At 59.2% G+C, this 26,086-nt stretch overlaps 1 protein-coding gene across 4 annotated transcripts in view; it reads right to left on the reverse strand.

Moving 5' to 3' along the window:
• SEPTIN12 (septin 12) overlaps positions 1 to 26,086 on the reverse strand; it is a 120,470-nt gene that overhangs the window by 46,180 nt on the left and 48,204 nt on the right. For 2 of the 4 annotated variants that reach the window (XM_075010278.1, XM_075010277.1), the window contains exons 1-2: positions 14,091 to 14,356; positions 1,828 to 3,045 (exon numbers count right to left, since the gene is read on the reverse strand). In XM_075010278.1, coding sequence (XP_074866379.1) covers positions 1,828 to 3,045; positions 14,091 to 14,145 — 1,273 coding nt within the window. In that variant the 5' untranslated portion in view covers positions 14,146 to 14,356. Of the gene's footprint in view, positions 1 to 1,827; positions 3,046 to 14,090; positions 14,357 to 26,086 lie in introns of those variants that run through there. The other 2 variants (XM_075010279.1, XM_075010280.1) reach the window with 2 other exon arrangements.

Here is a 26,086-nt window from a genome sequence, read left to right on the forward strand (position 1 = left end):
AATCCCCTGGCCCTGCCTCCTGGCATCGGTGACTTGAATCCCCCACTCTGGCAGCCCCGGATTCCTCAGTCCCCAGCCCAAATCCACCCCCCCACTTCCGCCTGTTCCCCCACCAACCTCCCTGCACTGCTGCTGCCCCCACCGCCCTGACTACAGCTCCGCCTGCCCCAGGGAATGGGGCTGCAGGTCCTCGGGCTGTGTAGGGCCCCAGAATTGAAAAAGACGGCCCTACACCCAGCCTGGGCCCTCCCCACAGCCCACTCCTGCCACGGCTGTGACTCGCGATGGGGACCCAAAGGTCGGCGCTGCTCACGTCATCAGAAAAGCCTGCCCGGCCAATCAGAACAGGCCTGCGAGCCATCACTGGGCGCAGCCGTCCTAGGCTCCCACGGTGCAAATGCGAAAGCACACGCCCCCGCCCCCCACACCCTGCACACGAGTGTAATAATCTGCGTGCAAAATGCGCCTGAAAAACAAGTGACTCGCTGGTGGCCAGTAAGACCCGGGTGCAACGGACACAGCAACGGCCCCTCCAGCGCCCTGAACGTAAACTGGAACTACCACTGGTGTGTGTTTACTGGCAAGTCCAGGGTGGGGCCGAACCTGATTCTCAAAGACGAAGGACGAGTTGACTCCCGGCCAGCTGGTATCACGGCCGACCAGCAAGCGGGAACGAGTCAAGCAGCCACTCTTCGGCGAGACAGGAGCAGACGGAGCCCCATCTTAGTGAGCAATTTAGCGACCCACTTCCTGCACCTCCTCGCTCTCAGAAGGCGAGAACGCTATGCAGGGAGCACGCCGGCGAAACGTGACTCCACTCAAAAAGCAAGGAGAACCGCCCCCGCTTTCTCTCTCCCTCGCCTCCAGCAAAGACGACAAAACCAGCTCAGGGACTCTGGCTGCAGAGCCGGGCCTGACACTTGCTCTGCCAGGCGACTGGGAATCCGGGGAGAGAATTTCACCTCCAGCCCAGTCTAAAAGAGTTCATCGTTTTTTTCTGCGCAGCCGTTTGCAGGGGGACTCCTATGACTTGCAGTCACTTCAGACCTCGCTCTGCAGTCAATACGCTTCTGTTCTTCCATCAGGGTTATCCCAGGCTGTGAGCAGGGCAGGTGAAGGTGCTCAATTGTCCATTGCTCCCTTCCAGGGAGAACGGACCTTTGTTCCCTGCATGGCCGAGGAAAAGGGGCTACGGGGGAATGGGACTCCCAATCCATGACTGGGAATGTGTTGGGGTCACCCTGCACGTGGTAGCCAAGGCCGGTGGAAGGCCGCACACAGACACTCAGGGCACCATGGTGGCAAGGTGCTTGTAAGTGCCCAGGGTAACACTGTGGGGGTAACAGCTTCTCTCTGGTCTGGCCTGTCCCCCAGAACGTGACAGTGTTACAGCCACTCAGATTTCCACTTGGCCACGTGTAACCCCCTTTGCACCCTTCACCCAGCCCCCCATCTACCACAGACCTGAGCAGTGCCGGCACCAGCTCCCAAAGCCAGAGCAACAGCTGGTCTGGGGAAGACCAGCTGGCTCAGAGAGCACCAACACTGACTGACGCCTCTCTGGCTCCTGTGACCCCGAGCACAGAGGCTCCCACAGCAGGAGAAAGCAGAGCAGCCGGGTAAGAGAGAGAACAACGGTTGGGATCTGGCAGACTTCACAGAGAGAGCGCCCAGCCGTGGAGCCCGACTCCTGGTGTAGCCCAGCAGAGTAAGGAGAAGGGGCCTGTAATGGGGCAGCCCGGACTGCACTGGACAATGCTCCGGCCTGGACCTCAAACAGGGTTGGGTGGGATGCAATAAGGGAGATGAAGGAAAGCAAAGTCCTACCTTCCCCTGTCTTCTCTTGGCTGTGCAGCTCCTCGCTCACAGACGAGACGCTGGGGGAACCCGCCGGGGCCCCGCTGGAGGCTTCCCTTGGGCAGAAACTGGGAGCAGGAGCCCGGAAGCCCGAGATCTCGGAGCAGGAAAAGGAGTTGACTCTTTCCGCCGTGAATCTGACACGTTCCCTTGGGCCAGGCACTGCTGGGCCCCCGAGGAAGGAGGGGTGAGAAGTCACTCGCATTATCTGAGGCTGAGACATGAGCCTGAATGGAGCAGCCTGGGCAGGAGACAGAGACGGTGGCCGTGGGCTCTCATTCACGTGGACAGACGGGCACCTCCCCGGACAGGGTGCCGCGGCCCCTTTGGCCAGACCCAGGGGTTGCTGGGGGCTGGCCTGGAGCTGAGAACTTGGCCTCGGCCTGGCTGCAGAGTCGCCAGTCTGTCCCGGATCAGAGCCGTCCAGAGGCTTCCCCACCAACCCCTCCAGACTAATGGGGAATTTCGGCAGCTGCGCCAGCTGCCGGGACGGTGGAGCCGCGGGGCTCGGACTGGGCCGCTGGGCGGGGCTAGAGCATGGCGGGGAAGAGGAGGAGGAAGGCTCCCTGCTGACGGGGGTGCTGCTTTTCCCTTGGAGCAAGGTGCAGCCCCAGGCTGCAGCGGAGGGCAAAGCTGGGATGGGAGAGCCCTGATCTTCGGCAATGTGCAGGTCCAGAGCGGGCAGCGAGCCGTGGCTCCCACCAGCCCTGGACACCGGCTGGGCAGGCTGCTCCACCTCGGAATGGAAGACGTTACCGTGGGAAGAGAACTTCTTCAGTGCCGGGCTGGTGGCTGGGGCAGCCCTGAGCCCCCATGGCTCTGTGAGGCTGGCAGTGCCCGGGGGCACCCTGGGGGGCGGGCACTCCAAGCTGGAGGAGAAGCCATTGGGAGAGGGCTTGGCCTGGAAAGAGGCGACGCGGGCCAGGCTGGAGCTCCCGGCGCCGTTGACCCTGGCCGGTGGGGCGGTGCCTCTGTTGAAGGAGAAGCTGCTGCTGATCCTGGTCTTCAGCACAGGGCTGTGGGCTGGGCTGGGGCTGGCGCTGAGGCTGGTGGGCAACATGGGGCTGGCCAGCTGGCCCCTCTCCGCACTGCCCGTGGCTAGGCTGGCTGCAGGAGGGCACGGGCCAAGCGGGAGGGCGGGCGGAACGGCCTCGGCGGCATCCTCCACATCGAACGACCTCCTCAGTGCTGTGGGAAGCGAGCAGGGGGAGAGTTAGAGCAACAGCCCCAGCCCAGCACGCCACAGTGCAGGCCGCCCCCTGCACAGGGCTCCTGCCACCGAGGGTGGCCGTGCAGCATCCCCGCCCCCGCCCCGCCGTCCCTTCTATCCGGGGCTGGAGTCACGCAAAGAAATTACAGTAAAGGGCCCAGATGGTGCCCCGAGGCCCAAATCCTCCCTGAACCAGGCCCGGCCCCAGCTCTGTGTGACCACGGGAGCTGGAAGCAGAGGACACTAGCCTGCTGTCCAGTCTGGGGCTGCATTCACGCACTGGGCTTGGGACTGGCTGCAGGCAGAGCCAGACCCCAGATTATGAGCTCCGAGGGTGGGAAACCCGCCCCGGACCCAAGCGGGGGAAGCTTGGCACAGCCCCAGTTCTGGGAAATCAACCCAGTTCTGCTCCCCACAGCAAGAGCGCTGGCTACACAGCCTTCTGCTGCCTTGCAAACCCTCCGCCCAGCCAGCCGCGCAAAGCTCGCCCCAGATCCCGACTGAGCGGGAGGCAGGGACTAGGCCTCGGAGAGGGAGGCAGAGGTGGCCAGGGCCCCCTTTGCAACCTGCATGGAACAGAGGGGTTCGTTAGCAGGGCCCTAACGGGAAACTGGAGCTGTGCCCTTGGCTCCCCTCCCATCTGACTGCCTTTGGTAGTTTCTCTCTCTGCTGGATTGCATCGGGGCACTTCCAACTGCCCCTTGGGGCAGCCCACCGAGGCTCTGGCGAGACGACTGTTGCTGTTTCGGGGTGCACTTGCATGCCGAAGTAACCGGTTCCCCCACCCCTCGTCCTAAGGAAACCTGGAAATAGCCCCTTGTTTCCAGCCACGGTGCCGTTTGCACCCCGCCGGGTTCAAAGTAAGGGAGCTCAGAATAACTCACGCACGTGCACAAGGCAACGCAAACTGCGTCCATGATTCCCACCTACGGCTGCAGTCCAGACGTAGCCCGGCCGCTTTCCCACCTCCACCCAGCACGTGGAATGGATCCTGCCGGGGGCACCCTGGGAAGGCAAGATCTGCTCCCTGCACTACACCCCCTCTCATGGCAACAGGCTGCCCCTGGCTGTGGCATAGACTGCCGGGCAATGCCCACCCTCAGCGAGTCACCCGCCCACATCAAACATTGCCTAGGGAGTTCCGGCTGGATGAGCCGCCAGCGCCACAGCGGCCGGTGCATTCCCTAGCGCCCCCTGCTGGGAGAGCCTGGCACTGGACTCGCCAGGTACCACCCTACAGCCAGTGCTCCTACCCCGCTTCCTACTGCCCCCTGCTGGGAGAGCCTGGCACTGGAGTCGCCAGGTACCACCCAACAGCCAGTGCTCCTACCCCGTTCCCTAGCGCCCCCTGCTGGGAGAGCCGGGCACTGGAGTCGCCAGGTACCGCCCAACAGCCAGTGCGCCTACCACGTTCCCTAGCGCCCCCTGCTGGGAGAGCCTGGCACTGGACTCGCCAGGTACCACCCAACAGCCAGTGCTCCTACCCCGCTCCCTAGCGCCCCCTGCTGGGAGAGCCTGGCACTGGAGTCGCCAGGTACCACCCAACAGCCAGTGCTCCTACCCCGTTCCCTACCGCCCCCTGCTGGGAGAGCCTGGCACTGGAGTCGCCAGGTACCACCCTACAGCCAGTGCTCCTACCCCGCTCCCTAGCGCCCCCTGCTGGGAGAGCCTGGCACTGGAGTCGCCAGGTACCACCCTACAGCCAGTGCTCCTACCCCGCTCCCTAGCGCCCCCTGCTGGGAGAGCCTGGCACTGGAGTCGCCACGTACCACCCAACAGCCAGTGCTCCTACCCCGCTCCCTAGCGCCCCCTGCTGGGAGAGCCTGGCACTGGAGTCGCCAGGTACCACCCTACAGCCAGTGCTCCTACCCCGCTCCCTAGCGCCCCCTGCTGGGAGAGCCTGGCGCTGGAGTTGCCAGGTACCGCCCTACAGCCAGTGCTCCTACCCCATTCCCTAGTGCCCCCTGCTGGGAGCAGCTGGGACCGGCCTCAAGGGGAGCTCCCCTCCACCCCTCACTCCTACCCCATTCCTTACAGCACCCCCCGCTGGGCGCAGCTGGGACTGGACAGGCTGTTGCTGGTGTCCTGTAGTGAGGCTGAGATTGCTCCAGTCATCAGTCACCACCGACAGCTCATGAAATGTGATGCCCTCGCTGCTGGGCTGGGTGAAGTCCTAGCAGGAGGAGGAGCTGCTGGAGGGTGGGCGGACTGCAGCAGTTTGGGGCAGAAGGCCGTGACCGCTCTGCCTATCTAATGGCTGGAGAGGACAAAGCTACCCAGAGAACAAAATTAGCCGCTCTGGGTGTGGCAGGACATCTCCCTGAGCGGCTGGGGCGGATGAGGCCAAAACTCTTTCACCCGGGAGAGGAGACAGGAGGGAGTGAGACCACTCCTGTGTGAGTGGTGGTGGCGGCTTGGCTCATCTCAGAGGAGAGGATGAATAAATCAATAAGGAGGACAATGCAGTCACACCTGGCAGCTCCTCTCCCTGGTTTGGCTAGCTCCAGTGAATTTCCTTCTGGCAGGAACACAGGCCCTTCCACGTGCTTTATTCCTGTTTGATTCTGGGGAGCGTTTGCAGGGGAAGCAACTGACATGAGGGAGAGGTATGAGTCTGAACGCTGCAGTGTGGAATATTACTTTTCTTACGGCCACCCCAACCAGAACCAGCCCCCAGTATTCTGGTGTTGTTACAAACACACGGCAAGACACACGTGAGCAAGGTTCTCCCTATTCTGCAGCTCTGCAGCTGCACAGAATTCTCCCTTCCTCCACATCGAGGCGTCTATTGAAAAAAACGGCTCTCAACTCTCCTGGATGTGAGCACAGGTTGAAAAAAAAAAAAAAGGCCTTAATGTAACTAATGTGGAGAAGCCGGACTGAAATCCTGAAACAATAGCTCTGAGAGATGCTGACTACCCATTCGCATTATTAGCTTGTTAACTCTGAAACCTAAAGATGGCAACACAGCGGTCAACCTATGAAACAATCTGGCAAATCATTCCAGCAACCACTTTACTCTGTGTGTAACATTGTCACCACAGCCCGTTTGTGCTAGGCACCCTACAAATACATAGTACTCTCTTTGAAACCTAGGGCGAGGAACAGTTTTGAGCTAACAGACACAGACCCACAGCCACATGGGGTCTTTGCTCAGTCACATCCCTAGAAGCAGCATGGTCTGGGAGTGACTCAGTCAAGGTGGCTAAGCCCTGCTCCTCCACAGCTGATTACAGGCAAGACCTCACGGTCACTAGGGGGCATGTACTCCACTAAGGATTGGGTTCTCCTCCCAGAGCCAGATTTACTAGTGCCTCCTGGAGGGTGGGCAGACCAGCAGCAGGATCTTGAGGGTGCTTCCTGGCAGAGAGCACCACCTAGGCCAGCTGATGGAGAAGATAGTACAGGCACCAGCTGATGGAGCAAATGCCAAAGGCACAACCTAGAACAGCTGATGGAGAAGATGCTAGAGGCACCACCTAGGACAGATGATGGAGAAGATGTCGGAGGCACCACCTAGAACAGCTGATGGAGAAGATGCCAGAGGCACCACCTAGGACAGATGATGGAGAAGATGTCGGAGGCACCACCTAGAACAGCTGATGGAGAAGATGCCAGAGGCCGTTATGTGAAGGGCAAAGTCAGGAGACATAATGACTAGAACTGGGTGAAATATTTCCAGAGACACGGATTTTGACAAAAATGGCTTTTAAAGGAATGCAGAATGTTTTGCGCAAACCTTTCGATTTCTTTGCAGTTCTCATTTTCCTCAACAACGGAAAAAAAAATCCTCACTTGCTTTCACTTCTTTGCAAAACATGCAAATCAGTTTGATTTGAAATACGCCAACATTCTTCTGTCGATGGGATTTGATCAGAAACATTCTGAAATTGCCGCACCAACAGCGACAAACTCCTGCCATTCCGTTCCGGTTTGGAATTAAACCAAACCAGTTCTCTTTTTGTGAAATTAACATTCTGTTTTCCAGCCAGTTCCACCTGGAAGTTACAAATTCCAATGCCGTTTGCTGTCGCTAGCTGGTCACCTGAGTTGTCTTTCTACACTGCAGGGTTTTTCTAACCTCGAAATAAGTTATTTCTGAAAAGAGCGTTCATGCTGCACGAGCAGCTCGCAATGGAGCATTCGCACTCGACGCCCCAATTTTGAAATAAGAGCAATGATGGGATGCTTCCCTGGAGGCCAATTAAGTCATAATTACCTCTGCTGAGCACATACTGAGTCAATTTTGAAACTGAAAAGGGTCAGCAAAAGGCATTTGTGTCAGTGGAGTTACTATTTCCAGCTAAATGCCCTGTTATTTCAGAATAACAAGCTTTGCAGTGTGGACAGACGGGTTGTTGGGTTTTTTCCTGGAAAAAAGGGGGTTTCCTGCAAAAATCCGCAGTGTAGACAATAGGATAGTTACTTTTTTGAGGCAGGTGTGTTTGGACAGTGCCAAGCGTAAAGACCGTGTGAATCTCACCGAGCACTTTAGGGGCTGTGAACACAAAATAAAGATGCTAGAGACATGCTTATGTGGAGTCTCCAAAGAGTTATTTCCCTGAAATGATCTAATTCTTTCTCAGGCCAGACACAGATGGACATTCTCTCCCACTACCCCAGCAGACCTGCAATACAGCCACAAAACAAAGCAGCAGAAATGTTGCTCATTAAAGACTAACAGAACGATCTATTCGGTGATGAGCTTGAGCTGAAGAAATGGGTCTGTCCCATGAAAGCTCATCACCTAATGGGCATGTCTACACTAGCTCCCTACTTTGAAGGGAGCATGGTAAGTAGGGTGCAGCAGTTCGTTAAGCTAATTCTCCCCTGTGGCTAACCCGCTGGTAGTTCGAAGTGCTGGGGCAACTTTGAAGTCCCTTTACTCCTCAAAAATTTGCCCAGGCCCTTCGAAGCACCATTGGGTGAGCCATGGGGGAGAATTAATTTAAAGATGTGCTGCACTTCATTAATAATCTCCCAGCACCCCACTTACCATCCTCCCTTCCAAGTTGGGAGCTAGTGTAGACACAGCTCTAGAGTTATTTTGTTAGTCTTTAAAGTGCTGCATTTCTGCTGCTTTTCTTGCTGGAACGCAGACCAACAGGGCTACCTCTCTGTCGCTGTTCTGCAGTACATCTGTAATCCTTCGAGCGCTGTAAAAACTGGCGTCTCGATTTGGGGTTAAGTCTCTTCCTTCCCCCAAAGAACGGTCTCCCTCGCAGCCAGAGGGCTAAAGAAAACATCCCGACTGTTCAACAGCGGAAGGCGCTGGAGATCCCGGAGGACTGGAAGAGGGTGGCTAGCTGGGAAACTCCTGGTAAAGATAGCAGGGTGGTTATTGCATCACTGCATGTCATCAGAAAGACCCGGCAGGGGGTGAATGACTCTCACCCAGAAGAAGGAGACTCCCTTCAAGTCAGAGTCAGGGCCCTTGCATACCTGGTAAGGAGTGCGGTGACCAGCCCAGGGCACTGGGTCACAGGGGGCCTCTGTCTTGGCAGGGGACAGATCTCCCAGGGTCCGCACAGCTGGAACCCCTTTGTAAGCACATCTGCTCAGGAAACACATCATCCCAGCCTCAGCCTCCCGCTAGGCGAGTGCAGAGCTGCTGGGAGGGGCCTCCCCAAGGTACAGACTCCTCCAGCCCCGCATCCCCAGCCCGCCCATGCGCTGCAGAGCACAGATCCATTTGGTGCCGGGAGCTCAACGCTCCACAGCGTGTTGCCAGCCATTTGCTACTCCCCCACCCTGGCCCCCCATCCACACACCTCCAGGCTTAGACCAAAGGGCTCTTTGGTCCTCATTTCTCCCCTCCCACGGATCTGCCAACAGCCCTCCCCACACAGCTGAGCGGCTGGGGAGAAAGGGACTGACCTCGGAAGGACCCAGGGGGTGGTTCGCTGGTTCCCAGCACACAACGGAGGACGGGGGCTGTGGACCCAGCTCATTTTTAAGATGTTCCCCGGCAGGGCAGGGATTCGCTGCGGCCAAGGCCAGCAGGCGGGTGGGTTGCCCTTTGCAGTGCATCTAATGGGATCCTGCTGTTTTGCAGGCCCAGGGCCAGGAGCGCTCGTGTATCACCTTTAGTTCAGTTCACTGGGGGCCGGTGGCCCCCTCTGGGCCGGCCTTGCAAGTGGCCTCTACACCCACAGACCCAAGAGAGCCAGGACTGGGGGCCACACGACCAGCTAATGAGATGCAGCTGTGGAGCTTTGCTGTGGGAGACAGCGGGTTGCAATCACCCTGCGTGGCAGCAGGTGACCTTCGGCGTTCACACGGGACAAAACACCGAAGGGCCAAGCTGAGGGGGAAAGGGACTTGCCTAAGCCGCACAGCTGGGAAGCGGCAGGGGGAGAGACACAGCTCGGTTCTCCCACCTCAGCCCCTGGATCAGCCCCACCAGGCCCCGCTGCTTTCTCCCCAATGGCCGCACACCCAGGGAGCTCTGGGAGCCGTGACGTAGGGGGACGGCGTCAGTGTCTGCTGTGGCTGCATCGGGTGGGGGGGGCTGGGATGGGGCTGGGGGCATTGGGACGTCTTTCTACAGAATTTCCTACAGGGAGTGGGGAGAGGTGAGCCTCAAGTCTGGGTGTACACACACACACACACACAAGGCCAGGTGTACGCACACGCGTGTGAGCTACCAAAGCCCATTTAATTAGTCGACTGGTTCAGCATTAGGTTTACCGGGTTAACCCACTAAACGAAGGGCAGGGAGGCTGCTCCCGCACCCTTGGGCTAGAACGACCCCCCCCCCACAGATGAGGGCTGCTCCGGACACGCTGGGGTACCCCCCCCACTTGTGGAGGGCCCTGTGGGGCTAGAGCAACCTCCTGCCAGCAGTGGGCTGCTCCAGGCCTTACTGCTTATCTGTAGCCCGGAAGCGGGTCTTTGCCCACGAAAGCTTATCTGTCAAAATATCTGCTAGCCTATGAGGTGCCCCAGGACTTCTTGCTGTTCTCGAAGATACAGACTAACACGGCAACCTCTCCGATACTTGCCTTCCATAACCAGTAAGCCTCATCTGCTTAGGGCGAGGCTGTACCGACCGATCAGCTGGTACCTCCCAACACACACGCTGTACCCAGGACACTGACCCATCGCACACTTCAGTGACGGGTGGGCCCAGGGAGCGTCCCTCTTTCGCTGGCTCCAGAGCAGCTGCCCCCTCCTCCCAGGGGCGAGCGCACGGCCCGCGGAGAACTCCCAACGGACGGTGCTCGGGACCAGCAAAAGGTTCGGCTGCTCCAAGCGCTGCCCATGCAGACGGCAGGGGGATCAGCCACGCTGAGCACATAAAGAGAGGGCTGGAGGCGGGCCCGCCAGGGCACCTTGGCAGGGCAGCGTGAGCGGGGCTAGCAAGGAGCAAAGGTTATGGGGCGGGGGGCGTGAGATCAGGAGGCTGCAGAGGAGCAGGGGGGCGGGAATGGGGATGAAGAGGCGCACTGAGCATGGGGGGGTAGCAGAAGATGCCAGGAGCCAGACAGAGACACGGCAGGAGGGGAGAGAGCTGGGCATGGCTCGCTTGGCATGCTCAGCAGCAACGGCCATGTGCCTTCTGCGCCAGCCGCCCGCAGCAGCCCAGTCCCTCTGGCGCTGGGCTGCCCTGGGAGCAGAAGGGTTAACGCAGGCCATCCTAGGTATGTACATTCTTTTCCAGGCAATAACAGGCTGCAGCTTCCCAGCAGCCAGCCTCAGGTTACTCTCTGCTCTCGCCTGCCCTGCCCCCCGCCCACGGCCACCCCTCCAGGACAGAGCTGGGCATAATGAGGGGGCGGAAATCCTCCGCTCCCCTCCACTGGCTGCCTGCAGGGGCTGAGCAGATAAAACTCCTGACCGCTCCCAGCCGGGCCAGGCCATGTGACCCCCATCTGGGGAGGGATACCTGGGGGGAGGACCAGGATACCACCTGAACTGCCAGGGACTTTACCGTCAGCCCATAGGCGCCCGCCTCCACCTCCCCTGGAGCGGACTAGCTCTGCATTGCCCAAGTGCTCGGCTGACAGGGAACACTGGTCCCTCTTTCTCTCCCCCTCCTGCACCCCCAGCCCTACTCTGACGCCTACGAGAGCCGGAGGGAACAACAGTCTCTGACACCAAGGGGGCTGTTTTCCTGTTCCTTGGGGGGGGGGGCACCTGCAGGAGTCCTGGGCCCTGTTTTCTCTCCTCCCTGCCCCCACTGCCCTGCCTGCCGCACCTACCACCCTCCCAAAGCCCTGCCGGGGAGTCTGAAGCAGGAGCCCGGCGGGGAGAAGGACAAGGGCTGGTCCTGACCTAGTGAGCAGGTGGGGAGATGCTGCAGCCCAGTGGTGTACCAGGATGCTGCTTGGAGCTTGCCTTGCACGGAAGCTCTTCCAGTTACACCCACAGCGCTGACCCGCTCTAGTTCTCCTGGAAGAGCCCCTTACGCGGGCGCTCTTGTTCCGGACGAAGAACAGAGCTTTGCAGTGCTGCTAAACCACTTCCAAGCGCCACCAGACAAGGCCCCCTGGATCAGAAGCCAGGCCTCCCCTTGAAAGTCTGTGCCGGTGCAACACCACCACGAAACGGGCACAGCTGGAAGGGAGGCAGCAGTGCCAGGACAGCTGCCTACACTACAGGCCTTTGCTGGGACAGCTCTGCTGGTCAGGGTCATGCCTCTTCACCCCCGACTACATAGCTTGCACCTGGGGAGTTGGGGGGCTGTAACTACAGGTGGAGTCTCCCTGGTCTGGTGCTCCCAGGAGCTGATTGGTCCTGAACCAAGGAGTTTGCTGGACCAGGGCAGGTCAGTGCCAGCTCCTCCTATTTCAGCGGCTGGGCCTCTGTTCCTGGATGCCAGCCCTGGGGCCTCCACTCCCAGCTGCCTGCCTCCAGGGCACCAGGGCTCTGCTCCCGGCCGCTGGCTCCCGGGGCCGTGGGGCTGCACTCCTGATTGCCAGGCCCTGTGGCTCCGCTCTTCCCTAGACCTGCACAACTCCTGGCTCCAGCCCTGAGCCCCCACAGGGTCGCAGACGATGCCGGATGAGCTTTGCTGCCAGACTAGGGAAGGGAGATTAGTAATGTTCAAAATGCTTCTGATTTAAGCTCACACCCTACCTTATACGTGTGCGGCTTCCCCATGTAGGCAAGCTCTTCGGAGCCAACTGGCCCCATTTACTGGGAGATCCCAGCTCTGCCACACTCCCTGGGTGACCCTGGGCTCAGGCTCTGCGCCTCAGTGTCCCCATCTGCAAAACGGGACTAAGAGTCCTTCCTTTCCCCTGTGATTTGTCACTCAAGATTGCAGGCCCTTCGGGCTACATCTGTAGGGCATCGAGTGCAGCAGGTCCCCCCGAGCATCACCATGAGACAGATAACGAAGCCACTCGCCACATCCTACCCTCCCTCCCCGCCTTCTCAGTGCTCTGCCCGCTGCAGACGAGCTGCCATCCCCTGTGCATACCAAACGCCCCCCCCCGGGGGACCCTCACAAGCTGTAGCTGGAGGTACCAGAGCACATGGCCACTGAGCTCAAAAACAGGGCTGGCCCCTTCTCCGCCCCCTCAGCCAGACATGCCAGGCGGCCTGGGGATGGCCTGGGCCTGCGCTGCTCTCAAAGGGGGACTGTTCTTGCTGGGCTGCCCCTTTGCCAGGACTCGACCCTGCTTCAGAGGCCCTCTGCGCCTGGCCAGATCCCTTCCCTCAGCACACTGGGACTGCTCCAGCCCAGCCCAGCCACAGCCACAGCAACAGCTAGGGCCTGCGAGCTTTCCCCCCCCCGCTCTCCCTTCCTGTTTTAACAGACACAGGCTGGGCATTGTAGCCGCCCCTCCGGCCCCGCCTCCAGGCACCCCGCCCCCCCCCCCCGCCAGACCCAGAGGGTTTCCAGGCTCCAGTTGTATCTGTTGCTGGTTGGTTTTAATTACTTGCATTCAGCCTAATGCCTGAGCCAGCCAACCTGGCCTTCGCTTCCAGGCACAGCCGGAACCCCCTTCCCCCGCAACAGCTGTGCTACATGCATCCCACCTACACACATTCCCTGACACAAGCACATTGCACTCCGTGCACAGCTGCACACCCATGTGCACTATACACACTTCCCTGACACAAGCACATTGCATGCCATGCACAGCTGCACACCCATGTGCACTATACACACTTCCCTGACACAAGCACATTGCACTTCATGCACAGCTGCACACCCATGTGCAATACACACTTCCCTGACACAAGCACATTGCACTCCCTGCGCAGCTGCACGCCCATGTGCACTATACTCTTCCCTGACACAAGCACATTGCACTCCCTGCACACCCATGTGCACTATACTCTTCCCTGACACAAGCACATTGCACTCCGTGCACAGCTGCACGCCCACGTGCAATACACACTTCCCTGACACAAGCACATTGCATGCCATGCACAGCTGCACACCCATGTGCACTATACACCCTTCCCTGACACAAGCACATTGCACTCCCTGCGCAGCTGCACGCATATGTGCACTATACTCTTCCCTGACACAAGCACATTGCACTCCCTGCGCAGCTGCATGCCCATGTGCAATACACACTTCCCTGACACAAGCACATTGCACTCCCTGCACACCCATGTGCACTATACGCTTCCCTGACACAAGCACATTGCACTCCGTGCAGTTGCACGCCCACGTGCAATACACACTTCCCTGACACAAGCGCATTGCACTCCGTGCACAGCCGCACACCCATGCACGCTATACACACTCCCTGACCAGTGCCTTGCATTACACCCGCAGCTGCACACACACGTGCACCATATTTCATGCACACTCCCCGCACAACTGAACACAAGTTAATCGCCCGTCGTGCACAGCTTGCACACGCCATCCTACGCCCACCGCCCCGCGCGCACAAGGCCCCCGCAGCTCCAGCGCCGCAGATGTGCCAGTAACTCCTCTTCTGCAGCTGGGCCGGCGTCCCAAGGAGAGCTAGAGCCAGACCGGCGTTGGCCCCCCCACCCCAGCAGTACCCGGCACAGGGCCCCAGGCAGGCGGGAGTCCGGCCCGGCTCCGTCCTACCTTCGAAGTCGGAGAGGATCCCCTCCAGGTGGTCTTTGACGGACAGCTGGGCCATCCCGGCGCACGCCCCCGGCAGCGGAGTTGGGGGTCAGGCCGAGCCAGCCGGGCCCTTCCGCCTCCAGCTGCTGCCCTGCTCCCGGGCTGCCCCTGCGAGCGGTCCGCCTCGGGCAGAACCGGCCGGTGCCGGAGGAGGGGGGGGAAGCACGGGGCGCAGGGGAGCGTGGCCCCTTCGCCGCCCCCTTGCGCTCCAGCCGCCGGGCGCAGGGGCAGAGCGAAGCGAGGGCAAGAGAGAAGATCCCCTCCCCCGGCCCAGAGGAAGAATGACAGACCCCCCCCCGCGCCCGAGACAGCCCACCCCAGCGGGGATCACATTGGCTGCCCCGGATTGCCTGGCCCTGCCCTGCCCTGCCCAGCCCAGGGAGGGAGGGGAAAGCAAAGAGGAGGAGACAGCGGGAGAGAGGAGGGGTGGGCCCGGCTCCTGGCACACAGAGAAGTCAGCCAGGGAGCAGGGGCGGGGAGGGGGGAGGCTCTGCTGAGCTCTCCAGCTGTGGGGGGGGGTGCTCCAGCGAGGGCCAGAGGGACTGGGTAGCCCCACGTCCAGCCCTGGGGGTTCCGCCACCCCGGGCATCTCCCCGGGCCCCAGGCCAGCCAGCTGCACGTCCACCGCACCCTTAGTGGGGCAGGCAAGAAGCAAAGGGGCTCCCCAGGCCCAGCAGAGACCCGGTGCAATAAGGAGGAAGGGGGCTTGGCTCGGCAAAGTCGATCTGTCCCCAGCTCCGCAGCCCACTGGTGATAGATCACCTTGTGCGCCTTCGCTCCCCCACCCTGCAGGAGGGACCCTTCCCCGCTGGGCCCACCTGCCGCCATGCAGAGCAGGACTGGCCGTGCAGCCCCTGAGCCGGCAGAGATACCCTACGGTGCCTGGCCTGGGCTCAGCCGCCTAAGGGAGAGGGATTTAATGGGGACTCCCCAGCACCCCACATCCCTCTCTGAGGGGGGTTTTGGGGGTAGCTGGAAGTTGGGGAATCCCCCCCCCCCGCAGCAGACTGACAGCAAACTGTGATTGAGGGTCTTGGAGCAACAAGCCTTCACCACACCCTGGGGACGTACAACGCCGCCGGCCTGTCGCCGCACAGAGCGAGGGGTGGGGGGCAAATGGGGGGCACCGATCACCTCCTCTCTCCCCCTCGGTCCAGGCTGCCCACACGAACAAAGCTCCCCCCAGTAGGTTGTGAAGGTGTTAAAATAGGAGTGAGGGAGCTCTGTGGGCTGCCCTTGGTGGCGGGGGTGGCGGGGGGGAGAGGTCTCTTCCACAGTTATGCCGGGCTCCACTCCACCTTGCTGGGCTCCTTGGGCCGGGCTCTTCCTCAGTAGGTCATGGCAGCTCCCCCCAGGCTCTGTGGGGTCCCTGGGTCCGGCTTTTCCTGGGTGGGCCCCTCAGTGCACTTCCCAGCCAAGTGCCTAGCGGACAAGTCAGTCTCCTGCCCCACAGCCGCAGCATCTGTGCTGGAGCTGGAGGGCGGTTCTGGGGAGCAGCTGGCTGAAGGAGGCCGTGCTAGCACAGCCCCCAACTTCCTCTCTCAGAAACCTTTGCCAGGGGCCAGTCTCCCTCAGAGCCTCCGAAGAGCTTTGACGGGAGTATTGGCATCTACCACGAAAAGCTGCCGGAAGCCTTGGCAGGAGGAGAGAGGGGGGAGTGTGTGGGAGGGGGTGCACGAGGATCCCTTGCCCCACAGAAGCAGCACTTGGCATAAGAACCTCCCTTTCCTAGCAGGGGTCTGCCTGCCCCAAGCTTGGGGGGCACCTTGCATCCCCCCTAAAGCCTGGCCATGGACCCCCCAGCTGCTGATGCTGAAATCGGTGCCCACCCCCTGCTGCCCCCCAAGGCTAAAGCAAAGGCTGGGTGAGCCTGTGTCTGGCAGGGAAGGGGTTAGCTCTCCTGCCGGCCTGGGGAGTGCAAGGGGAGGGGGTTAGCAGCCCAGGTGGGAGGGGTGGAGAAATCCCTTCTCCAAACACAGCTCCCCCCTGCAGAGGCTTTCCCAGAACTACCCAACCTGACACCTTTTAACCCAGCTGCTCAGCTGAAAGTAAACAGCCAGGGGTGCAAGGGATTCCTGGGCCCCCTCCCACACTGGGGCGGGCAGGGGTCCTGGCTCCAACCTGCAGGGAGTGGGGTTGTGGGGCAGAGTGGCTGTGAGGCGCAGTGGGAGATCTCAGCATCACCAGCACCGCATTCACAGCCTCCCTGGTGGATGTCTCCAAAGGGCTTCAGGTGTCGCCTCAGCCCTGCTTGAGCCCGGCTGCCCCCAGGCCCTGGGCTCTCCATTCCAGCTGGTGCTCGCTCTCCACACCAGCCTGACTTCCAGCCTTCTCTGGGCGAGGAAAAGCTTCTGAATTGTCCACGCTGTAACCCAGCCTGCCTGGGTTCCCTCGTCCTCCAACAGCTGAAAATGTCCTGAACCCAGAGCAGGAGACAGGCTCCTTCCGGAGGGCAGTGCCCTCCCTGCTTCCTCGGGCCTGCCCCCAGTGGGGCTGCTGCCTGGGCCGTGGCACTTCCCAGCTCAGCTTCCTAGGCGTGTCATGAGCCCAGCCTGCTCCTGTGACAGGTGAAGTCCACTAACTCCGGATGTGCCTAAGGCCTTGAGGCTCTCTGGGACATGCATGTCACAAAGTGCCAGTTCTCAGCGGCACATTCTGCTGGGAGGGGCCCCTGGTTATTTCTCCACCCTCATCTCCTGCTAGTCCAATAGATAATTACCTTGATGGTTTTTCTTGTCCCAAGAGACTGGAGGACATGGCTGGGAGAACATGGCTAGCACGCTGGGGAAGAGCAGGCGAGAGGGTCCCAGGCTTGGTGAAATAACAGGGGCTTTCCGTTTTGCTGGGGCTGGTTCCGGTTATTCACTCTTTACGCACTAGCAGCGTGCTCGGCCCTGTACGTTTGACAAAACCCATTTCTGCTCTGAGGCGCGTCCAGGGGATCGTGGTGGAACCTCGGCGGCAGAGGCAGAAGGACTAAGCAGCGCCCAGAGCCAATGACTGGGAGCTTGTTGGGTTTTGTCCAAGCTCACGGGACTCACTCCTGGCAGCCGATGCTGAAGCGGCGAGGGCTTCGGAGGGATCTGAGTGAGGAGATGCTGGGCAGGGACTCCGCAGCCGTGGTCTCCGTGCAAAAGAGCATGTGTGTGTGTGTGGGGGGGGGAGAGGCAGAGGTGGCAGGTCCATGAGACGGTGTCACTCTTTCTAAGCTAAAGGATTAGCAAACCCTCACTTTAAGCTCTCTCAGGAGTGGGTCTGTCCCACGGGTGCTGTTTACATCTGTCGAGCTCTGTCTGTTTCACCTAGTTACGCCTCGTTTCAATGGCGCCTGCGGTGCTGCTCTCGTGGTAAGGTTCCTGCTATTTTTTAAAATCCACGGGCAGAATAAATGTTATTACGTGCACCCAGGCCTACAAGGATGTGCACCACCACTACAAACACAGACTGCTGGCTGTGGGCGCTCAGCTGGGCATCACCTGAATCTCTCCTGTGCAGCCGGCCAAGTGCTCAGCACAGGGCACTTACAGCCTTTAAAGAGCCCCAGTTCAGAGGAAAATGCAGATCAGGGATTCAAATCTCCAACCTCCTTCCCCGGCACAGGGCCTGTCCAGCCCTGGATGGCCGGGGCACTGCTTGCTACGGGACCGTAGCTTTTTCAGCCCTGCTCCTGCCTGGTCACCGGCGCTTCTGCTAGCAAGAACTAAGCAGCCCATTCTTTGCTGAATCCCCACCTGCACTGGGGTAAAGTAGCAAAGCAGATGTCCTCCCAGGGCCTGGAGGAGAGGCCCGTATGCACCTGCCACACAGCAGCTGTCCGCCCCCCGCCATTCCTTCCTCCAGGTCACTCTCTGCAGTAGTTCTGCCTGGTGACGCACCTCCTGCCACCTGCTCGGCCAGAACAGCAGCTTGGGAGACCAACCCCGTTCCAGAATTTGGACCTCTCTGGCTACGCTGCGACACAGGACTGGGGGAAGGGGCAGGTTTGATTTGAGTTCCCAGCAGGTGGAGGAGCCACTGGGAAAGCCACCTTAGACGGTGCTCTCTCTAGGGAAGACTGGGGCGGTTAGTGGAATGGCAGAGGCAAGCTGAGTCGCATGGTGTAGAAGCTCCTGCATCAGGGATCAGTACACAGGAACCTTCTCAAGACAAGAAGCAACGGGCTTAAATCGCAGCAGGGTGAGTTTGGTTAAGTCATCATCATCAATAACGGTGGGCTCAGCGCCCGTTGGTGTCTGATACCTCTCTCACTATTCCTTTCCGTCTTTCCCTGTCCAGTGCAGAGTGGCTTCATTTTTGTAGACTAGTTCTGCACCAATCTACGACACCATCTACCCGTTCTCTGTGGGGCCTGCCTCTCCTATTCGAACCGTCCATTATGCCAAAGGCCAGGGTCTTCATTTTTCATTCCTCGTTCATTCTGCAAATATGCCTGAATAGTTGTAGCTTCTGTTTTATAACCTTCTGCGGCAGGTTCTCTTTCGGCTGTATCTTTCCATACAGTTCCTCACTGGTGACCTTCTGCATCCATCCTATTCTCAGAATCTTTCCATAGCAACTCATTTTGAATGCCAATATTCTTCTTTTCAAGTCTCTCGTTATCACCCATGTCTCACATCTGCACAACAGGCTGCTGAATACACACGTTTTCAAGACGTTCAGCTTCGTTCCTAAGCTAATTGCTTTGCTTTTCCAGATCTTACCCACCGTCTTCAAACTCACTCTTGCTTCTGCTATTCTAGTCTCTATTTCCTTCTTACAGTCTAGATCATGTTATGTTGCTCCCTACATATGTGAACTTCTCTACGTTTTCTAGTTCAATACCATCTACCCTGATCTTCCTTCCTATTTCCTTATCTCCAAATACCATTGACTTTGCTTTGCCTAGGGTCACAGTAGAATCCGCATCCTTGGAGATACTTAACAGGTTAGATAAATATCTACCAGGGATGACAGCCAGGGTGCTTGGTCCTGCCATGAGGGCAGGGGACTGGACTTGACGACCTCTTGAGTTCCCTTCCAGTTCTCGTGTTCTATGATACTATGATTCTTCTAGTATTGGGGGTGTCAGGACTTTCTGTCTTTAACTCTTTCCCAGGATTCCAATCCAAAGAAACGTTTGCTTGTTTTGTGGGGCTACCCAGCCTTTTTGCATTTGCTTCCTTAGCAAACCCGCCTTCCAGCAGAAATGCTACAGAAAGGTCAGTAAATAGACCCAGACGGCTACTTTTGAACTCCAGCACGAGTATCAGCACCAGAGACTAGGGTGTGGCCACACCACATGACCTACAACAAGTCCAACCAGAAGAGCGGCTCACTCACCACTTCTAGGTAGACGCTTAGCAGTCCCCACTCACTGCTCTTGTTGGGTACCTAATTCGCAGTGACCGCTACGACAAGGAGAGCACATGATGGGAGCCCTTTGGAAAGAGAGAAGAGACATAGACAAGGCTAGGAGGAGCAATGCAGTTCAGTTATCCCACCACAGGAGCAGAACCATGCCCTGGGGCAAGGTTGACGATCTAGAGTAAATTCCTAGACTTCTTCCCCCAGCGTTACCGCTCCACCAGACTCCCATTGCCTTCCGCTGTGGTCAAGTGGTGTTTGGAATTCACTCCTCTTACACCCACCCCTGGTCATTTTCAAGGTTCATCTGCTTCTTTCCTAACTAAACCAGGACTCTGCCTGCTCGCCCTGCCGAGCTATTTCACTAGCAGAGACAGAGCAGAGACTCTGCAGCTGCGCTCTCCACATGAAATAGGTTACCCAGAGAGCCAGTGTTAGTGGAATCTCCATCCCGAGAAGTTTTTAAGTCCCAGCTTGACAAAGCCCTGACTGGGATGACTTATTGGGACTGGTCCTGCTTTGAGCAGGGAGTTGGACTTGATGACCTGACGTCTCTTCCAACCCTAGGATTCTATGATTCTAAGCCAGCAGAAAGCTGGATCCTTACTCAGCCTCGGGTCTGGATGCCGCAAGAGGCAGAAACGTGGCCCGCTTTTTCCACCCCAGGGGGAGCTGGCAGTGTCCTTCACCACCCACGCTGCATCCTCTTGCCCAACGCTCAGTGAGGGAGGAACGAACCCTGCAGTCTAATGAGCTACGTTCCCTGACCGCTTTGATAGTCAGCCTTGTTTTGTCCTTCCATGGCCCCTCACCAAAGGCCTTTCAGCCGAGGAAGATTTGCCCTTCTTACCAACAGCGCTCCATTCCCTGTTCCTTTGCTTCACAGCCCCACGTGATTACCTGTTCCAAGGCTCTGCACCAAGGCCAAGAAGGATTGGCTTGGACAATCCTATCCCAGCAGAAGCATCTGTCTGCCTGGAGGGAGCATTTCAAATGGCCAGACTAAGTTTTTTCTCCAGCTGCCAGCTCAGGCCAGCCAGGAATTTTCTCAGGCTAGAGCTCCTGCCACTCAAAGAGCAGTCAGATGTGCCTCTCTCACAGGGAAGAGAAAACCAGGGCTCGCTGGCTAAAGAGCTCCCTCCCTTGCCATCTCCATCAATAGCAGAGATATCACTGCAGCAAACCACTGTCACCCACTAATACCAAAAACGGCACTGATGATAACAACGGGGATTTTGCATAAGGCCCAGACTGACAGGTCTGGATAAGTAAGAACTATTTCCAAGCTTCAGCCAAAGCTAGAGACAGGAGATGCTCTCGGGAGGGGCTTACACGAAGTGGGAAAGGTGACAGACCAACCATTTGTCTGGGTTTGTTCCCCTTGCTTTTTGCTGGGACCAGCAGGCTTTGACAGCTGGGAGTGACAAGGCCAGGGGCGCCTGCAAAGACCTCCACCCCAGACCACCCACGCATAGGCCCTCCTTCTCAAACCCCTGGAGGTCAGCGCTGAATTACCTTCAAGGGGCTGGGCCCTCACCAAACTGGCGGGTCTCCAAAGCAGGCACGTATCGCTCCCCTCACCTTACAGACGCAAGAACTGAGGCGCACGGAGAGGAAGTGATCTGGCTAAGGCCACTGGGAGGGGTGGGCCTAGTGCAGAGATCTTCTGGTTCTCAGCCCACCGGACCGTACTACCCGTCCAGCCCTCATGGCTTCATAACCAACGCCAGAGCCAGGTGATATGTGCCCAGGCCCTGGTGGGCTAGTAGGTTCCCTCCCTCTTTGTAGGGCTGAGGGCTGAAATACGTGCCTGCCCTCAGCACACAAGAAAACGATCAGCACATCTCCACCCCAAGCCGGCTGGCAGAGCACCCGGGGCGGCATCTCCCGCAGCTGGGAGAGAGAAGCCCAGCATGTAACGCCATCCCAGCCTTCCTCTGCTTCCTCATCCCAGCAGCCGTGACTAGGACCGGAGGCGCAGCTCTGGGCCTACCATCGCTCCCTGCTCCTGTTCACTTCGGAGGAGTCTATTGAGTTCATTGCCACGTGGGAGGGAGAGTCCCACGTGAGCTGTGGGCTGGGACCAGGGGCTGAGGAGGAGGAAGGCTCTGTCAAGGGGTCATTCCCCCCCCAGCCCCAACTTTAAGGGGAAAAACCCCGGCGTTGGCCCCACGCTGTGGAAAGAGCCCTGCATGACAGCCCTGGAACACGCTGCCGGGAAGCTAGCACAGCCCTCTGACCGTTTCCTGAGGCTGGTGGAGCCCGTCTCCATGGGCTCCACAGGCCACCAGGCTCTACTTTAAGCCACAGAGACCACCCCCCCGAGGGTGAGGGAACTAAGCCAGGTCTCCCAGTGCCCAGATCCAGAGGATGGGACCCGTTCCAGGTGCTGCCCGCTAGAGGACAGCCGGGGGACTTCAGCTTAGCTCACATTCCCCGCTCTTGGCAGAGCTGAGAACTGCTCAGCTGCTGCTGTGAGGAGATTCAGCCAGGCCCCGTTTGCCCTGGGAGGGTGAATTGCCTGGTCGCTGCCCAGCAAGGTGCCCGGTGACAGGCCTCCAGCTGCAGCCCACTCCTCCGGCGCCCCACGCCGTTTGCTGACATTTAGAGAAGGACTCTGCCAAGGGGGAGTTTCCAGGGTGGGGGAAGATCCTGGAGACTCAGAGCCCCACACACCCAGAAAACAGCAGCTCCAACCCCACACTGGCTGGGCTCCCTCACTCCCAGTTCCCCGGGAAGCCAGGAGATGGCACTGCCAGAGAGCTGACTGCATGGGGCAGCACCAGCTAGGCTGCTCCAGTGATCCGTGTTGTGTGGGGTCAGGCCCCGGCTCCCATGAGCAGCGGCTGCAGGGCCCACTGCTGCTCGGCGAAGCCCAGCTGAGGCCGACCGCCAGCCCCAGCAGCAGGGAGGGGCACAAGCTGCAGGGCCTGTGGCACGCTGCCCACTCGATGGGCACGCATGGCAACCCTCCGAGCAGCCCACCTGCACGAGGCGTCACCCAAAGACCGGCTGACAGCAGCACCCCAGTAATGCACCATCTCCCCTGCCCAGGCGAGACCAGTGCTTCTTCTCATGCAGGCCCAGGGAGCACAGGCCTCCCCCGCCCTGGCTGTGGGGTGCTGACCCCCAGCAGGCCAAAGGGAACCTCAAGCTGGGTTGCTGAGGGTGCACCCCGGTGTCACCTCAGCATGGTCAGTGTGTGCATGTAACCGCCCACAGGCGGGCTCAAACCTGGGACCTCACTGGTTTGAGCTGAAAGCCGGCTAGCTCTCAGCTAAGGCGGAAGAGGAGTCTCACGCTGTCTGCGTGCAGCTGGTGTAGGAGCCCCCGCATGGGTCAGTGACACACCCCTAGGTGTGCAGGTAACACACGCAAACACAGGCTCCTGGGAGCCCCCAACAACCAGCCTGTACCTGTGGCACAGGGATCCTCCGCCAGCTGGGCCGACCTGGCTCACAGATGGATCCTTCCTCTGCCAGTCTGGTCTCGCTGAGGGCGGCTCTGTCCATGTGATAACGTGCCAGTCCTCTTGCTATGAGGGCCGTTCTTCTCTCAGGCCTTGTAGCCTTCTCCATGTCCAAGAGGGTGCGACCGTTCCTTGCTGCAAATATCATCTTTCTTTCCACTGTTTTTCGACTGCTGTGAGGGTAAACCTGCCCGCTGCGGCACGCTGGCCATTTTGGTTGGGACGAGCAATTTTTGGGACACCTTTTCTAGCCCCCTCCCTCATTTTGAAGGTGAGCGGCGCTGTTCCTATAAGGGCCTGCTCAGTCGCCTGGGATGCTGCCGAACTCCTCCATCGTTCCGGGGTCAGAGTCGAGCGACCAAAGTCCACAGGCCGCCTACGTGCAGGTTTGGAGCTACGACTCCCATTGGTCACCTCCACCTGTCGCTTCGCGCCTCCGCCGTCGCCGCAGGACTTTGAGGTAGACAGACGTGATGAGAACGTGCAAAGAACCTGTGCGGGAGAATGTTTCGAGCAGAAAAGCCGTTGCACAGGGGCAGTTCCACTCCCTCGACCTCAGAAGCCTGGTTCCAGTGGTACGAAAAGAAGTCATGGCTGGGACGTCCTAGGCTGCAGTGGATGGCCGTGCTGTCTTTGGGGCCTTGGCGTGCCCTTCGCTCTCCACAGAGCGTTGCAGAACCGCCTTCCTGGTCGTTGGATCTTGCTGTTGATCTCATCCGCCCAATCCGCTGGGGCCGACTTTGCATGCTGGGATAGGCAATTCCCTATCTCACCGCAGGTTCCAGACCTGCCGGCTCCCCTCACCTGGTCTAGCCTGCCTGTCGAAGCAGGGTGTGGCTGCTGCATGCTACAGCTTTTTGGAGCCACAGGTGATGGCTGGGTGCCAGGTGGGGACCAAAGGTGCACAAACTGCCCCCGAAGAGACACGACAAGTCCCCACACCAGAGATGCTACCCCTCCCTGGGCACCCCATACACCCCTACCAGATCCCACCAGTGGAGAATCAACATAGCAAAGCTCAGATACACCTTTCACACCTGTGGCCAGGGGGCATGGGGCAGGTGGCAGGGGTGGGAGCTCTATTAGCTTAATGGAGAGAGTTGCCCCTCCAGCAGGGAGTTCGGAGACAGAAGCCTCACTTTTACACCACTTGAGCAGTGCAAAGGGGCCAGATGAGAGGCAAAAAGAAAACTCAGCTGCAGGCAGAGGAGTTAAACAAATGCCTAGGAACTGAATAATCTTGAGAGATGTGTCCTTGTGGGTGATGCTGAAGGGCTCTTAGCTTTCCAACTGCTGCAGGGAGAATTCTACTTCTGAGTGTTTCCAGCTCCACAGCTAGGCTGAAAAAGGAGCCTTGACCCTCAAGCTGATGGAGGGGGATAAAATAAGCTGCTCTGAAAAATCTCGACAAGGCCTTCACAATGCTGAATGCACTAGGAACGCAGGGCAGTGGCAGGGCCTCCGGAGTCGATTCTGCCGAATAATACACAACGAAAGCAGCACAAGAGGCATGAGACAACATGACAAACCATCCCACGGCACGGCCAAGCTATCCTGGGAGGAATCCAGGCCGGGACTTTGGAGCAACCAACCACTCGCCCTACCCATAAAAAACCTGGTATAAGCTAAAGCAGCCCACTGCTAGGCACTTGACTGTTTGCATCCATCACAGGAGACGGCAGAACTTCCAAGTCCAGGCCCAGACCAGGTGTCAAGCAGCACTGCCCCAGGAAGTGCAGCCAGGTGGATTGCTAGGTCCAATGTACAGCCCCGAAAACGTGACTTTTCTAGAACCCCCACGCCCAGGCTGGCTAGAGGCAGTCCATGCACCAGCCTAGAGGTACACACCAGTGCCTGTTTAGCAATACGCAGCTTCTCCTGAGCCTGGCTAGAAAGGCAGCGGAGGGGAAGGTTTATTGTAACTCATGCGAAGCCAGTGAGTTCAGGAATGCTCCCTGCCAACCTCTGGGGGCTGCTACGCCCATCCCACATATTGTGCCTCCCTGCCCCAGGACAGCAGCCTGACCAGCATAGAGGAACGGCTTTTATTCCCACGGCCCAGCCCTGGGCACACCTCTGACCTCCGCGTGCATTGCCCGCTGCTCTCAGCACAGAGCGGCTGCCCCGTTCCTCCTCCTTCCCATGAGCCCCACGGACGGCTCTATTCCCAGCCCCACACCGGGACAGAGGGAATCCGTGGGCCCTTGTGGCCCCAGGTAGGTCAGGAAACCACATGCACGATGCTGGGGGCGGGGGGCAAGGGGAGGTCGTTTTAACAAGCTGAGATGACCAGCAGGTCCCCATTAGCCGGCTGCATACGGCAATTAGCTGATAATGAACACTCTGCGCCAGTCAGAACTGGAGTGGCTTCAGGAGGTCTTTTGTCTCCCGCGGTAATGCGACGGCAGAGCCAGAGCAGCAGTGTGCGCGCGCGAGAACACGTGTGTGTCCCTAACCCCCCGCAACACGCAACGGTAGAGATCTCCTCTGAAGGTCACTTCTGGCTGGAGGGACGCAATCTTCATTACCCTTGCTCCACCCCACCCCCCAGCGCCGGGGACACCGGGTCCATCCTTGGAAGGGACCGCCCCACCACTGGCCCCAGGGCAAGGTGCGTGTGGGGGGCAGGCTCTGCGCCCCGGAAGGGGTGGGGCCTTCATTGGAAGTGGGTGGAATGAAGGCAGCCAGCCCTCAGCCCCCATGGAGCACCCAGTGCAGCTTCCCGGCAGTGATTTTACTCAAAGGGGCCCAGCGCCCCAGCTACCGCTGCAGTTGCACTAAGACCAGCCGCAGCTGCAGCCGCCAGGAGCCTCAGAACTGGCCCCTTCGGCGCCCCGCCAGCGGCCCTGCAGAGGTGCCGGCAGAGGAAACGCTGTGAGTCCGGGTCTCCTTTTGCTTACCTGGGCGCAGTTCAGGCACGACTCTGCCCTCTTCGGCGAGGGCGTCCTGCTGGGAGGGAGCGAAACGGTCCTGGTGACGCCTGAGGTCTGTAGCTGGCGGTCCAGGCAGTGAGCGCGGGGGGTGCAGCTCAAGGCGCTCCACCGATTGAGCGATAAACTCTGGGCTAGGAGCTGGGGGGCAGGTGATAACAGCAAGTGTGCTTTAAATGCAGCTGATTTCCGGCGGCCAGCCTGGCACCAATGGA

Source organism: Carettochelys insculpta, chromosome 16 (genome assembly GCF_033958435.1).
Source record: "Carettochelys insculpta isolate YL-2023 chromosome 16, ASM3395843v1, whole genome shotgun sequence".
Lineage (NCBI taxonomy): Eukaryota > Metazoa > Chordata > Testudines > Carettochelyidae > Carettochelys > Carettochelys insculpta.